The sequence below is a fragment of the Macadamia integrifolia genome, chromosome 6 (assembly GCF_013358625.1).
Source record: "Macadamia integrifolia cultivar HAES 741 chromosome 6, SCU_Mint_v3, whole genome shotgun sequence".
In the NCBI taxonomy this organism is placed as follows: Eukaryota; Viridiplantae; Streptophyta; class Magnoliopsida; order Proteales; family Proteaceae; genus Macadamia; species Macadamia integrifolia.
In genome coordinates this window covers 19,895,110-19,911,914 of record NC_056562.1, presented here as the reverse complement: position 1 = coordinate 19,911,914, position 16,805 = coordinate 19,895,110, and the positions used below count along the sequence as shown (strand labels likewise).

Sequence of the window (16,805 nt, the reverse complement as noted above, 5' to 3'; positions counted from 1 at the left end):
TCGTATGTCGTTTGTTCCCTTCCCCATGTCCCCACTTGAAACTTAAGTAAGAATTTATGTGTTTTTCCGTCTAGATTATTATTGCTTTTGGCTACTTTGTTTATTAGTCTCGTTTTATCTTGCATGCTTAATCTTGTTTGCTGAGTTTCTTTGGTCCTATCTACCTAAGCCCCTTGAGTTAACCCTACCTAGTTAGTTAATCTTGTAGGAGACCTAGTCACCTAGGAACCCCCTACATCACATTGGGGCTGTACATGTGCATACTCACCATGTAGCGGCTCAGAAAATTTGCCAATTATCCTAGTTAACTGATGTAGGGTACTGGTGGTTTATGTATTTTTCAACTACCTTTTTAAGCATTTATATTTTACTATTTGGTTGTGCCGTCAATCTTTTCGCATGGATCCTTGCGCTCATCCTTGCTTGGAATCTCCATGTAACTGACCCCATTAAGTTGGGATAAGGTTTTGGATGTTGTTTGTTGTTGTGAACTTCTACACGTGAGGGGGAGATTAGAGATTATTACAAATTTGGGTTATTGTCAACTCAAGATTATTTTAGTTGAAGATTGATTTATTGTCTAGTATCTGCTCGTGTATGTCCTCAACAAAAGTTTTATCTTTTGAAGATGGTTATATTTAGTGGCCTGATGTTGTTTGGTATATTCAACAACCTAATGATGTTTGGTCCCTAGTGACCTGATGCTATAATGTCTGAGGCTTGTGAGTGTTTTTGATGTAGCTGTTGGATGCTACACTTTTGTTGGAGTGCGATGCTACACTTTTGTTGGAGTGCCTTCTTTGGGAAGGGCTTTTGGTGTTGCTGTTGGGTGCCTTCTTGGGGAAGGGCTTTTGGTGTTGATATTGTTCGTTACTGATGGTTTTCTTGGTTTATTCGACATGACGTTTCTTTATCTACAATTGTTTGATGTGTTTGAGTTGATGATGCTGCTGGCTTTATGATGGTTAATTGGAGTTCTCTTTGTGCTCGTTAGAGTTCTTGTTGGTCCAAGCTGGAGCTTCCATGATATGGGGAGTGTCCCCATCGTGCTATGAGTTGAGTCTTAGAGTAAGAGCTGTTTTTGGTTTCCTTATTAGATTGTAATTAGGTGTTTGGGTCTCTACTTACTGGATTATAAATAAAGCTAAGCACCATGATAGCTAAGTACACTAAACTATCGTGGGTTTAGACCTCTCTCTCAGTTTTGCTTCTTTTTCACAGGTTTGATTGGTTCAGCTTTCTTTACAGAGATAAATGACGCTGGCCATAAAGGACTCAAGCCCTCGTCGATTGAGAGGAATAAGCCCCTCGCCTCACTTGTCAACTGTTATCATGACCCTTATCATTTGTAAGGGGCAAGGCTCACCGAGATGAGAAAAGGCTGTCCCCAGATACAGAGGCGGGGACTAACTTTCAAACTTTCTACTCCTAGGCTTCCATCTAAGAATTTTATCTGCATCTTCCTAACCAGGAATGAGATTGCTTTGTTTGGGATGAACTCGCAAGGACTCGACCCCTCATAAAGTGGTTTATAAGACTATTTTTTATCAGTGGAACTAAAAAAAAGCATTTGAGCTCTCTTGGCTTACCCCGCATGTAGATAGCCACGCGGGGCAGCTATCTGCATGTGTCCCAAAGTGATGTCCATTTTTTGGTAATGGATATACTCCAAAGAAAAGGTTTGGAATTCGACCGCCCTCGTCTGGGAAGTTTTCTCGATTTTCTTATCATCGAAAAAACCAATTCTCTCTATGAACAAGTTAGATACTCTCTATTCAAGAGTCACAGATCAGACATCTCCTACAAGATTAACACTACCCACAAGATCATTGTTAATCATTCTTTTAATGCTCCACTCCTTTATTTTTTCCAAAAGAATGAAGTTAAGATAGATGGTAACTCTTGACAAGATTAACTTTTGGTGAGTGACACCAGAGGTTGCTACAAAAACTCTGAAAGCATATTAATGCACTGCATGGAATTCCATTGCTAGGCAATTGCTACTTAATGTCATTAGAATTTCCAATTATTATTAGAAAATAAATGTATCATCACAATTCATGATACAACATTATGCTCAATTAGAATTACAAATTACGCATAAGATTAAGAACTAAATAGATTTATGCCATCTAAATTCAGGAATTTTAGAAAATTAAATCTAGAAAAAAGGATTAGCACCAGAGATCCAGTAATCAATGGAAAACAATGGCCTTCCGCTCCATCATCACCATCATCATCATCATCATTATCATTATTATTATTTTTCTTATTATGCATCCCACATGGGCATGAATGGCTTTTGGGTCAAAGAGAGCTAGTGTGCTTTCAACATATGTTTTAACATAAGGAGGTGGTATTTAATGTGTAAACTTGATATCTGTGTAGTGGGCCTAGTGGCACACACCCTTCCCACCAAACCTCACCGAGGAAAATTGAACTGGTAGGTATTCAGGACTTTCATTCTTACTAAACTTAAAGGGTGGAAGATGGGCATGCCACCGGCTCATGGGTGCTAGTGCCATGCACCAATGGGGAGCGTGGGATGGGAGGGGTAGGGAAGTCTTTTCCAGGGAGTGGGAGAGAGACAGACACAAGGCTGGGAACAGCGCCGGTGTGCCCAGCCTTTTCCCAAAATTAAAATACCTGCTTCAAAATTTCAGTAGGACTACAAGCAAGCCAGAGATCCCAGCACTAGCTCCAGAAATACATCTCACTCAATTTTCAGAACAAACTAGAATAAGACATAGTGGTGCCTCTTAAGTGTTCAGTCAGTGTCTGACTCATGGTGCATTGTTGGGTGATAGTCACTAGAAATTAATGGTCAGGAAAGTAGGGAATAACTTTGCCACTTCTTCACTCTGACCTCTGGTTTCTCCTCTTTGAAATTTGCTCGCAAAACTTAAAATGAGGGTGCTCTCATCATAAGAGCCATCAAGTGCCCATGTGGTTTCAACATTTAGGGATTAAGAGCCACCATTGGGCAGCCCCAGCTAAGATATTTCTTATAAAAAACTCAGGATGATCAAAAGAACCAGTGCAATAGTTATGTTTTCATTAGGACAGGAAAAATATTTCTTTTGAAGTTTCAACTTTAACCTATATCAGATGGAGACCCGTAGTTAATTAAACTTAAGTGAATAGTGTAGCTTTTTCGGAATTCATCAAACCTAAAAGAAGCATCCAGCCTTCAGAAATATAGGAAGAAGTGATTAAGCATATTTTCTGTAATTGCCAATTCTTAAATGGTAATGCAACAAAATATGGACAATAAAAAGGCAACAAAAGCATGTTAAAAGGTACTACGAACCATATACCTGCTCTTTTGAATTCTTTCAACTCAACAAAGCAATTAGCAGCAGATTCGGCTTTATCAATTGTTTCATAAATCTCTGCAGCTTCTGAAAGTGCAATACGCCGCATTTCAGAATTAGAGCCATGCATGCAGTTGGCAGCAGCTCGAAGACCAGCTGCTTTTGCCCATTTCTCTCTGTATGTGTCTCCAGCTCTTTCAAAGCACATCGTAGCCATCTCAAAATTTTTCTCATTAAACAACTGCAAAAAATATCAAAAATTCAAAATTCATATAAACAGTAATGAGAGGATAATCAAAAAGTACCATTGACATTATCAGGCAAGCTGAGATCAGTGTGAAACGCACACTGAAGAGCCCCTTTCTTGGAGCATCTTTAAGATACCTCAGTATCCGATAAGCTGCTTCTCAATGAGCCTTCTTTAGTTATTCAATAAATTGACTAATAACTCCAATAACAAAAGATATGTTTGGTTTAGTAATAGTAAGATAAATGAGTTTCCCTACTAATCTCCTGTACTGATGCTTATTTGTAAGCTCCTCACCATCATTTTCCCCAAATTGTGATGTAGGTCCATAAGCGTATCAACAGGCTTTAACGCTAGCATACTAGTCTCAGACAGAAGATCAAGAGCATATTTCCTTTGAGAAACTAATTCTTACCTACTCTGAAGAACTTAAATTCCTAGAAAATACTTGAGGGCACCTAACTGTGTCATCTGAAAATACTGCTGTAAATAAGATTTCACCTCTGTAATACCAGATTTGTCATTACCAGATATAATAATATCATCCACATACACAATCCCTACAATCAACCTAGAATCCTGGAAATGAACAAAACTAAATGATCAGAATAACACTGTAAAAATCCGCATCCAGTAACAATCAATTTTTTTTTTTGCATGATTAAAGAAAATATATAAAACAGGGGAAAAGGGAGGGGGGTGGGGATATACAAGACCAAAAGGCCGAATGATACAACCCTAGGGGGCAGGGGGAGGGGGGAGAAAAATGCTCTGAGATAAGCCCCAAGAAACGACAATGCGCTTGTTCCTTGGGGAATCCACAACAAATTTGTGGGGGAGGAATCCTAGAGGAGACTTCAAAGTAGATGGCCTTCCAAATCATGTCGAGAGATCTAGAGTTGGAGGATGATTTACAAAGATTGCGCTCCATCCAAATATGGGAAATAGCTGCACGAAAGCAAGCTTATTGGCATAGTCACAAACAGATTTTCCTGAAAATGTCATATCTATCCAAAGCCATTCTCTCTGAGGGGGAGGGGGGATCTCCAGGCAGGCCAGAATTTGGAGAGAACATGCTTCCAAATACGGGAGGAGAAGGGGAAGTTGAAGAAGAGATGGCACATATATTCAATTCCATTCCAGCAAAGGTAGCAAGCAGGGGAGACTGGGATGTGGTGATAGATGAGGAAAGACTGGGTAGAGAGGCAGTTTGAGAGGGCTCTCCAGATAGTGAGACTATGACGAGGGATGTGGGCTCGAAACCATACGACATTATACCAGGGGATGAGAGGGTTAGAGGATCGAGAGTGGTTCCAAGCCGAATAGGAGTTGAAGCATCTAGACGGGGAGGGGGTCCAAATGGTTCGATCAGCCAAGGAAGAAGGGGGAGAAGTGGAATTGAGAGATTGCCAGATAACAGAAAGGGAGGGAATATTGGGGGGGTCCAAGAGCCATTGGAGATGATAGATGAGACAATGGAAGATCTAGGGAGACCAGAGGAATAGACTGATCGATGGCCCATAAACAGGGAAAGAACACCTGCTGGATGCCAATTATCAAGCTAGAGGAAGTATTCAAACCATTGCTGACTTGGGATTTGATCGCAATCAAGGCCAGAGGTCTAGCAAGAAGGATTTTCTTCCACACCTAAGAGGAGCTGGGTTTGATTTTGCAAGTCCAGAGGGAGTCATTATAGAAAAGGGTAGAGTAGACCCAAGATACCAGATGCCTGAGCGTTTGGAGACCACCTTCCAGGAAAGCTTGAGGATGGCAACAGAGTTAACATCTTTGATTCTCCTGATACCAAGACCACCTTCGCACTTGGGAAGGCAGACAGAGGACCGACAGATGGGGTGAAGAAATTTGTGCGAATAGGAACCTTTCAACAAAAAGGAGCAAAAGAGGGATTCAATGGATTTGATGGTGGATTTGGGAAGCTGGAAAATACCTGACTAGTAAATATAAGAGGATTCGAGAATTAATCGGATGAGAACCAGGCGACTTGCATAAAAGAGTAGTTTGCTCTTCCATAGCTGGAGCCTCTTGCAAATTTGATTGAGCATAGGGGCACAATGGTGGGTAGTGAGCTAGGAGGAGAAGGGGAGGCTCATATATTAAACAGGGAGAGAGCCACTGGTGAAACCAGTGAGTTGAAGGAGGCGAGATTTGAGGAATCAGAGACACCTGCGAGGAAGAGGTGGGATTTGATCAGGTTTATATGAAGGCCAGAGAGAGACTCAAAAAGATGGAGAGAAGACATGATGGTAGAAATGGAGACCTCATCAGCTCTGAAGAAGATCATAAGGTCATCGGCAAAAGCAAGGTGGGTTAAATTGGAAGTTTTGTACTGGGGGATGGGAGAGATGAGATAGTTGTCAATGTGGGATTGAATGGATCCGGAGAGGACCTCCAAACCAAGGCAGAAGAGGAAGGGGGAGAGAGGACATCCTTGACAGATGCCATCAGAGGAGGAGAAGAACCCAGCAAGAGATCCATTCACAAGAACGAAGAAATTGGGCGAGGAGATACAACTAAGGATCCAATTGACAAAGGAAGGGGGGAAGGACATGGAGAGCATGACTCTGGAGATGAAGTCCACCTAATAGAGTCAAAATCATTGTGAATGTCAATTTTGAGGATAGCGGCGGGGGAATGAGATTTCTTGTCAAAACCATGAACAATCTCGTGGCAAAAAATGATGTTGTCAAATATGTTGCGGCCAGAGATGAAGGCGGACTGGTTGGCATTGACAAGAGAATCGAAGACAACCTAAATGCGGTTGGCCAAGATTTTGGCAATGAACTTACAGAGGAGGTTGCACAGGGAGATAGGCCGGAAGTCAGACAAGGAGGATGCACCTTCTTTCTTGGGGATGAGACAGAGAAAGTTATGGTTGATGTGGCTAACTTGGGAGGGGTTGAAAAAGAAGCTCTTAAGGGCTTTGATGAGGTCCTCACCAATGATAGACCAGCAAGAGGTGAAGAACCTCATACTGAAGCCATCGGGTCTGGGAGCTTTGTTGGCCTTGTTGGAGTGGACAGTTGCTAAGATTTCCTGGTCAGAGGGGATGGATTGGAGGGAGGGGATGAGATGGTTGGGGATGGACTTGTTAAAAAGTAGGGGGGATGGGGTGGGAGGAGGGGGACAGAAGATGCCCTTAAAGTAAATTCGCATTCGTCTTTGATATCCGTAGGGTTTCTCAAGGATTCACCATGCTATTTAGAAGAAGGGGAGGAGTAGGAGTTGTTTCTGGCTTTGAGGGATTTATGGAAGTAGAAGGAATTAGAATCCCTAAGGTCGAGCCATTTGATTCGGGACTTTTGCTTGAGAAAGCTTTCTTTTTGGGACGAGAGAAGCCAGCTCCAAGGAGGTCTCTTTCTATTCCCGAGACAGGGGAGGGTTGAGGAGATCAGATTACAGCTTGGACCTACAGTCAGAAACCCTGGAAGAGATGATGCCAAAGGTGGAGGTATTCCAAACCTTAAGGGCAAGCTTGATATTCTTGAGCTTGTGGGCAAACGAGATGAGAGGAGAATAACTAGAGGGGGCATAGATATCCCATGCAGATTTGACAATGGGAAGGAAGCTAGAATGGGAGGACCACATATCAAAGTATTTGAAGGTTTTGGGACCAAAGGAGATTATAGGGTGGATGAAGAGGGAGATGGGGCTGTGGCTATAAATGCTAAGAGGGTCGAAGGTGACGTGGGAGGAGGGGAAGGAGATGAGTCAGGCCTCATTGACAAGGAAACGATCTAGCTTACAAGCGATGTGGTTAGAACCAGATCTCTTGTTGTGCTAAGAAAGTTTAATGCCAGACCATCTAAGGTCATCTACACAAAAGTTATCAATGCAGGAGTTCAAGGCTTCAACAGAGGAGGGGTCAATTGGAGAACCACCACTATTCTCATAGGGATGACAAACCACGTTGAAGTTGCCTCCCTAGCCCCAAGGATGGGAGCTGACAAGGGGGCAAGAAGCCGGAGGTCGTCCCAGAGGGGGATACGGTCAGAGGCTCTATTGAGACCATAAATTGCAGTGAAGAAGAAAGGAATATCAAAAGTTGGATTGGAAATGGAAAGGTGAATGAATTGAGAGGAGGAAGAGATGAGGGAGGCATGGATTTTATCAGGGTCCCACCGAATCTATAATCCCCTAAGAGGACTAAAGGAGTAATTAGAGAGGAAGGACCAAGAGGGGGCAATGGAAGTAGCTATGCACGAGGCATTGGATTCAAGCACTCTGGTTTCTAGGAGACAGTAAAGAACGGACTGGGAGGACTTAATGCAGTGGATCTCAGATTGCTTAGCCAAGGGATTAAGACCCCGGACATTCCAGATGGTCGAACAAATCATGGGGAAGGATGGAATAGGGGCACGAATACCTCACAGGCGTAGAGGTTGGGAAGGGAGGACAAGAAGGTAGGCTGACTATGGTGGCGCCTACGATAGCTAATGAGAGGGGGGGAGAGGGCAGGGTCAGTAGGGCGGGTGGGATAGGGGTTGGAGCACAAGAGAGGAAGGGGTGCCTGTCGGTGGAGGGTTGGTGGAGACAGAGAGAACGGACTTGCTGCTATAGGTAACATTTGAGATGCTTCCAGGGGTTGGAGCAGACGTGGCGAGGGGCTGCCTCTGTGGAGGGGCCGAAGAACCTAGATCAGGACTATAGGCATTTATCGTAACCTCGAGTGAAGCAGAAACTGGAGCCGGGATAGTAGTTGGAGACAACGTGGCAGGGGGCCTGGGAGAGGCCCGGAGGTGCAAACGGAGACGTGGCTGGCAGGGCCCTGCGTCAGGTGGGTAGAGAGCAGCAGGGCCGAAGGTGCTGAGGAAGACGTGGTAAGGATCAGCATATGCAGAGCAGTGGAGGTGTAGGTACTAATGAGCATGGAAGAGAAAGGAGAAGATGCATCTTGTTCTGTGAGGGAACCAATAGCAAGCTGCAACCAATCCTTCATGGAGCACAACGTACCTCGAGCAATGCAGAAACAGGAGCCAGGATGCTAAATGGAGACATGGCAAGGGGGCTGGGAGAGGCCCAGGGGTGCAGACAAAGACGTGGCTGGCAGGGCCCTGCGTCAGGTGAGTAGAGAGCAGTAGGGCCGAAGGAGCTGTGTGCGGTGAGGCGGTGTCAGTCGTCGTGGTACTAGATGGAGAAGTAGACGTGGCAGTTGGAGCGATAGTAAGGAGGGGGCAACGACGAAGGGGCAAAGGGCATGGGCAAGCAGGCATCGAACCGCAACTGGCAAAGGTGGTGGGTGAAGGAGAAAGGTACGTGGGTTGCAGAGAAATGGGTTTGGGTCGAGTCGAAGGCAAAGACTGATGGGTGGGCTTAGGCAGGAGGTAGTTTGAATGGGTGGACGAGATGGTGGGCTTAATAGTGTGGTGGGTTGGGAGTTGAGGGCTTGAGGAGGAGGTCCAGGTGGCATGGGTCAAAAAGGGGTCATGAGCCGGCCTAGACAGATGGGCAGAGTTGAGATGAGAAAGGTTATGGGCCGAATAGAGGTTGGAGGGTTCAGAGTGGTCTAGAAGAGGATAGAGGGAGGTAAAAGAAGAAGGGATGGAGGGTGAAAGTGGAAGAAGTAAGATTGGAGAGGTAAAAGAGGAGGAAGAGTCGAAGGGTGAGGGAGGCTAGGGGTTAAGAGAAAGGGGCGGAGTTTCAGTAATGATGTTGGTAGGGGTTAGAGACTGATCAGGTGACAAAAGGGAAAAATGATGTATAAAAAGGGAAAGATGGCTAGACAATAACTGTTGGCGGGGGCCGACAAACTTCCAGGTATTCCGTAGCCTTTTGGGCTTCATCGATTAGACATGGGTCAAACGGACCAATGGAGGACTAGAGACCTTCGTACAGTGTCTAGTAGGGGAGGCTGAACTTTTCCGACGGTGATTCTTTTGACGATTTATGCTCCTTTTTTGGCCCCGGCTAGGATTTCTGGATGCAGTGGAGGTGGAGTCGGGAGGGGTGATCAGTGGAGTGGTGATAGAGGGTGATGCAGTTGGGTGATGGAAGGGATCGCTTTGATTTGGGGTTTTTATTTACTTTCCTTTATTATTTAGAGATTAGATTGGCAGTCTTTTATTAGATTTGATTTTTATTTTAGTTGCTATATAGGTTTAGTTGCCATTTTTAATTAGCTTCCAAAGTTATGTCATTATTTTCTTTAAATAGCTTTGTAATGGAGAAGAACTCAGTTTTAGATTTGAAGTTTTTGAAGAATTGAAATCTGGAACGAAAACCATGGCTGCCGTGAGTTGTTTTCCCCCTCCCTGAATCCCTCAAATCCCTCTTCTTTTCTCTTCTCATCTTCTTCTTCCTTCTCTTTCTTCATCTTTCTCTTTATCTTTTTTTTCTCCCTGTAATCCCTACTCCTTATCTCCCACGTTTATGAACTTGTTATGCTCGTTGGTTGCTGTTCCCCTGCTTTGCTGGGCGGTAAAGCCAACATCAAAAGGGAGCTGGCTGACCCCTGTTCTGTGACCGATTGAAGCACAGGTTTGGGTCGAAGGAAACTGCCTTGGAGGCAACTCAAACCCTATAATATTAATCCCAAAGCTTTGGTCCTGTTGTGAGAAACGATCGATTGCAGGTCTGGTCTCTGTTTACCCCCTGGAGAAGTTTCAGAACTGGAATATTTCATCTAAGTTCTCCATTTGACATCGATGAGGGTTGGAACCCACAGTATTGGTGATGAACCGAACTTGTATGTGATCTTCCATGAGAGGGCGGCCTTGCTTGAAGGGATGGGTCGATTTAAAGGAGTCTGCTGCCGCTGGTTTTTGAGTTCCATCGTGAGCTAAGAAGGAAGAAAACCTTATAAGGTAGGTTTTACATCCTTACTTTATCAGATCCTAGAACTACCCCTTGTCTTCTCCTATTATTCTCAATTAACCTATTTATTTCTTAGCTCCAGATCTACCCTTCCCATCTAGTACGTTGCTTTCCCTTTTGAGAATTCCCCTTATGTTTGAGTCATCATCTATTTACCATTTTGCCACCTTTTATTAGAAACTTCAATTCATTTACAATTCTGTGACTCTCTTTATTACTTCTGTTTATTTACAATACTTCATTGCACCTTGGTTATTGTCTTCGTTTTATTGAGTGTCTAAGTGAGCCCTAAGCTATCCAATTTCAATCATTGGAATCCGGATCTGCATCAAGTGGTATCAAAGCAAATTTCCTGCAATTTTCTAACCATGACAGGTCACATCACCAATGCTGAGTTGCACAAATTGTACGTGAGTTAGCTAAGAATCAACAGAATACTGATGCTAGGCTTGAGAGGACTGAAGCTAAGTTTGACAAGTTTATGGAAGAGATGACTGCCTTTATAAAAAGGTCTGACAAGTGAGCTGAAGAAGGATCCTCTACACTACTTCCTCAGTTCAACACTTTATGGATCGAAGATACACCTCAGAGGCAGCAACTTAATCCAGTTGTCCCCGAGGATGTTACCCGACAATTTTCTGACAGAGATTATGGCATCAAAGTTGATGTTCTAGAGTTCAGTGGTGAAAAGGTCAGTGGTGAAAAGGGACTTGAAGAATTTCTAGACTGGCTTACTAAAGTTGAGAGGATTTTTGCGTATAAGTCTCTTCCAGACGTGAAAAAGTGTGAACTCATCCTCACCAAGTTTATTGGGTATGCATGTTCATGGTGGGATGATGTACTGCATGCAAGGTTTGTCAGAAGACTTGGACCCATTATCAATTGGGAGGTCATGAAGCAGATCCTGACTGAAAAATTTGTTCCTCTTAATTATGAAAAGGTAATGTTATATAAATTACTTAACTTGCAACAAGGGAACAAAGATGTGGATTCCTATACCCTCGAATTCCACAAATTGTCCTCAAGGTCTCGACTTCAGAAAACAGACCAGCAACAAGTGATGCGATATATCAGTGGGCTATGTACAGGGATCTGACTTGAGCTAGCTAACATTGATTTCAGGTCCATTGATGTGGTAGCGGCTCATGCCAAGACAGCTGAAGAGAAGTCCATTTATTGGAAGGGAATGCTCAAGACATCTTCAGTTTATAGATCTCCACCACGTATGGAGGAAAAGAAGGTTCAAGCTCGCAAAGTTGAAGAAAAAATGTCAAATTTCAACTAGGACAGTGATGGCTTGAAGAACATCAGATGCCATAATTGTGGCGAGAAGGGTCACTACTCCAACAAGTGTCCCAACAGGACTTATTCTGTGAATGTAGTAGAGAAGCAACCAATTGAGAAAAGTGAGCAATTGAGAAGCAGCAAAGAATCTGCTTTATATCCTTATCCCCTAGAGGAAGATGATATGTTCGAGTATGGTGATGAGGATGTAGAAGCACATTCAGCTAGTTTTCATCCTTTTCAAACAGACTAGTTGACAAGGCTCCTCTCTTCAGACAGAAATGTACTCTTCTACGCGGTTCTAAACCTGCTGATGTTCATACAATTGTTGATACTAGGGTAGAAGCAAACTTCATATCTTTTGAATTTGTTCAAGCACACAACCTTCCACAAAAGCAGCTTTTCAAGAAGATTCACGTGCGAGGTTTTGGACCCACAACTCGAGAAGAGGCCACTACAGTTGTTCGAGTACACACACAGTTTGTCCGTTACAGTACCATGTCACCTGTTTGGTCACCCCATTAGCACACTACGACATTCTTTTAGGGAGACCTTGGTAGCGACATGCAGGCATTCTCTATGATGGTGCACGGAACACCATTAAGGTGAAGCAAAGAGGTCGTGTGTATTTAATGAGGCCACATGCATTATCAGACATGCCACGTCGTCGACTGACTCCTGCTCCAGTGATACGTCAGCCTATTCCCCCTCCCCTTCGTGTTATGTTCCCATCTTTTGCTTTGAGATACGTGCCACCTCATCAGCGAGCCACTTACTAGGGTATCTTGGGAGCACGACCTAACTCAACGGAGTCAAGTTCTTTTAAGACCTAGAGAGCTGATGCAGTTGGGCGATGGAAGGGATCTCTTTGATTTGGGGTTTTTATTTACTTTCCTTTATTATTTAGAGATTAGATTGGTAGTTTTTTATTTAGATTTGATTTTTATTTTAGTTGCTATTTAGGTTTAGTTTCCATTTTTAATTAGCTTCCAAAGTTATGTCATTATTTTCTTTAAATAGCCTTGTAATGGAGAAGAACTCAGTTTTAGATTTGAAGTTTTCGAAGAATTGAAATCTTGTATGAAAACCATGGCTGCCGTGAGTTGTTTTCCCCCTCCCTGAATCCCTGAAATCCCTCTTCTTTTCTCTTCTTTTCTTTTTTATAGTCTTTTTTCTCTCTATCCCTGTTAAATATCTTCCTTGTCTGGGAATGTTCTGTTCTGAGCGATACTACCAAGTTCAGGAACAGTGTTGCTAAATCTTCTGCCAAGGTCGATTAGTCCAGAAACCTTAGTCGTAGGTTCCTTTTCCTTTGGAGAAAATAAACCCAAGGTTCCAGCTCTAAATCTCCTCCCCAACCTGAGTTCGAAGTCCAGTTTCAGGCCTACCTGAAGCTCTCGCCCAGATCTGAGTTGCAGGTGCTTTTGATTTTCATTTGCTTGTTGATTAGGGTGGTTGTCTGCCGAAATCAAGAGACCCAAGGATTTCTAGCCCTTGCCTGGAGTTTTTGGTCTATCCGATAAGTGCTGAGCAAGTTCCATAGACTTGAAGCTTATTTTCTTCCGCTGCGTATCTGGTTCTCACGATAAGAAGAAGAAACAAGTTTTCTTTTTATTTTAAAAGAGTTTATTCCCTGTTATTACAATTAAGACTTGTTTCCCAACATTATATTCTATTACCCCCGTTCTCTTTAGTAATTCTTAAACAACCCTCTCCTTCCCATTTCTATTTCTGTTTGGCCCTATTATCTATTTTCCTCCTTGTAAGTGTTAGAATTGTTTCTGAAATTACAAGATTGCCACTCAACCATTAAATTGAGATATTTTATCATTCTTGTGGGCCCTAAGTGATCCAATTTCAGTCATTGGAACCCGGATCCGCATCAGAGGGGAGGTGAGATGTGGTGGCGAAGGCTGGATTATGGGATGAGATGGAAGGAGAGAGATGGGATGGCAGAGGTTCCAGTGGGGTTGTGTTCAGGGATATCTATTATTTCGTTGGGTTCAGGGGGTCGGAATTTCATGCGGCCTAAAAAGCGATGACCGAAAACTTTACAGTTGGAGCAATGCGGAGGAGCCCAATCGTAGCAAACTTCTTGGTTGGTCGTGACCCCTTCATCATCCATAAGGACAAAGTTTAGAGGGGAACGTTTAGCAAATACTTCCACACAAATCCTAGTATATGATAGTCGTTGCATTCTTCTGGTTCTGATGTCTGTGAAGAGAGGAGTACCGATTACTGATCCGATTAAGCTCAATCTCTTTTGGCACCAGAGGTGTAAAGGGATATTGGGGAGAGTGATCCACAACGGAATGAGCTGTAGTCAAGTTTGTGGAGCTGCATATGGCGGTTCCATTGGCGAAGGAAGATGGGGTTGTTATCCATATGCCATGGACCACCTTCCAGGGCCTTGCGCATATCTTGATTAAAGGAGAAATTGAAGATAAAAATTCCATTATCAAGCAGGTGAGTATCAAGTTATCCAAAAGCTTTCCACTAGTTGTCTAAAGATTTTTTTCACAATGGGAAAGGGAGGTCGGCTGCCCAAGAAGTGTCCAACTAGACAAAACCTCCATTTGGAGATCTCAGAGTTGAAGGAGGCTGTTAGATACCAATGGCCAGTCCTAAGCAATTGAATTGAATCAAGTGAGAGGAGCAAGTCAAGCTAGTCCCTTCTATTTCTGGAACAGGTATAGTGTTTATACAATAATAATAATAATAATTAGTAAGGGGTTGTAAGGTAAAGAAGAGGAAGGCAAAGAGTGGACTAAGCAAGGATGGCAAGCGCTACCACTCCGTGGGCTTTCCTCTTACCATCATCAAGAGTAGGCCCCTCTTAAACTATGTGAAGGTTGCGTTAGCAAGGGGAGCTTGATGAGTTGATACGTGTATCGAGTAGCTGGTCATCGTCCCTTCCGGATAGTGGCACAACCATTAATTACAAAATCTCACTCGATCATTCACCCAGAGAAAGCCTTCCACTGATAGGCGATCCCTACAATGCGTTTGTCACCGAGAAGGGGGGGTTAAAGTGGAGGGAGAGGTCTTATTCGGGGAAGGGAGGAGAAGGGTTGAGGCAAGAGGACCAGGTTTTGGAGGGAGAAGAGGATGAAGAGTGGGGGAGAGAGAGTCTGAGGAAGTGGAGAGAGGAAGTTGCTCAAAAGGGGGTCGAGGTTGGGGGAGGAAGAAGTAGCCATAGACACCAAGGAAGGACAGATCTAGGGAGGAAGTGTGAAGGGGTAGCAGGGAGTTCCAGCGGAGCAGGCTGCTGGGAGGGGAAGGGGAGGCTATCTCAGGACCAAGTCAGTACTTTACGGGAGGCTATAGTCTCAAGCCATTGGCACATTGATTCTAACACCCAGGCATTGACAAGGTAACGCAGTAATAATCGAATTGAACTTATCAAACCAGGCTTTGGGCTACTGTTTTAAGCCATAAATCATCTTTTATAACCTACAAACTCTCAGTATTCTGAAATAACCTAAAGGGGGGTGAATAGGTTACACTAGTGGAAATTAAATTCTTTTCGATGTATAGGTCCAAATGTGATTGTAAATAAAATACGGAATGAATACGAAACTAGCACAATCACACAACATCAAGAATTATAGTGGTTCGACTCGATCCGAGTCTAATCCACTCCCAACAAGAATTCTCTTGTAAGGTATTCCACTAGTTCTCCCTTTCAGTACGGTAGGTAGGGAAGAAAACCTTTACAATCTTTTTCACGGATAAGAGTATCCTTACAAATCCCCTTTACCGGCAGAGATGCATCTTTACAATCTCCTTTGCAGGTAGAGAGGCACCTTACACTCTTTTAAGGATAAAAGGATCCTTACAATCTCTTAAGGATGAGAGGGTCCTTACACAAGCCTAAGTACAGTCTAGACTTAATGTAAAATAGAAAATGGAGAAGTGGAATAAAAGAGGATTACCTCCTGTGTGGTGCAAATGAAATATACAATGATGATAGAATGAATGCACCTTTTGAAGTCTTCTTGATGCTTGTAATGTAAATGCCAAGATGTACATGAAGACTTGTAGATGGTCTTGAGTTCCTCTTGAATGTAAAATGAAGAATTTGAACTCAAGAGATGTATAGACCAATTCTCACTTCTAATGCTCAAATAATGCTTCTCCAAAGTTGAGATTAATTGTTAATTAATGAGTAGCATTAGAGGTATTTATAGGTGAGCTTAGGAGAGCATTTTAGGTAGTAAATCTCACTTAAACAGTCATATTCTGGGTCCACCGGTCGACCGCCATTGGTAGCCGATCGACCGGAAAGAGCCGTTATAGCAAAATATAGCCGTTGGGGCACTTCCAGGCAGTCACCGATCAATCGGGACTTTCCACCGGTCGATCGGATATGGTCTCGGATAGTTCCGGTCAACCGGGGCTTCCAACCGGTCGACCGCCAACATGACAGACTCTGTTTTGATAGAATGCTGTCATACTGACCAATCGTCAGTGTTTTGACCATAACTTTTTGGTCCAACCATGGATTGACCTGAAATCAGTTGCGTTGGAATCGTGACTCAATTTCCTGCAACTTCCATGAGTTTCATTTGCTGATACTGACTCTAAGATTGCCCAAAATGCCCTTGAGTCAGGTTAATGTTGTTTTCACAGAATTTCACTAGAACACATTTTTCCTAATATGTTCCTCACCACTTAGAGACTTTCTATACTTGGTCAAGGTATGCTCTATGGTCATTCTAGTATGATGCAATGCACATGCATATGGTGAGTGCACATATATATGTGGAAGTTACAAATTACATTAAAAATGACCAATCTATCCTAGTGGTCTTCTTCTTCACTTGAACCTTCCACTCTTTGGCACTTCATCTTCTTTCCTTTTTGTTTGCAATTCCAAGTCTTCGAGCTTCATGTCTTGACATCTTGAAGCTTGAATTCTTCTAATACCTTCTTCAAGTATTGATACCAACTTGTTGATACTCCCCATTTGATGACTTCAATCTTCATTTCTTCCTTTCATTCATCAAATTCGATCTTTGATATGAAGTCTCTACAAAACAATACTTGAAGGCAAATTGTGAAATACCTTTATATGTTTGTTATCATCAAAACCAACTATAGGAGTGTGGGCATATCCCTAACATATT

At 43.1% G+C, this 16,805-nt stretch overlaps 1 protein-coding gene across 3 annotated transcripts in view; it reads right to left on the bottom strand.

Moving 5' to 3' along the window:
- LOC122081929 overlaps window positions 1–16,805 on the bottom strand; it is a 59,236-nt gene that overhangs the window by 6,445 nt on the left and 35,986 nt on the right. For all 3 annotated transcript variants that reach the window (XM_042649348.1, XM_042649349.1, XM_042649350.1), the window contains one exon: window positions 3,318–3,555. In XM_042649348.1, the coding sequence (XP_042505282.1) occupies window positions 3,318–3,555 (238 nt within the window). The remainder of the gene's footprint in view (window positions 1–3,317; window positions 3,556–16,805) is intronic.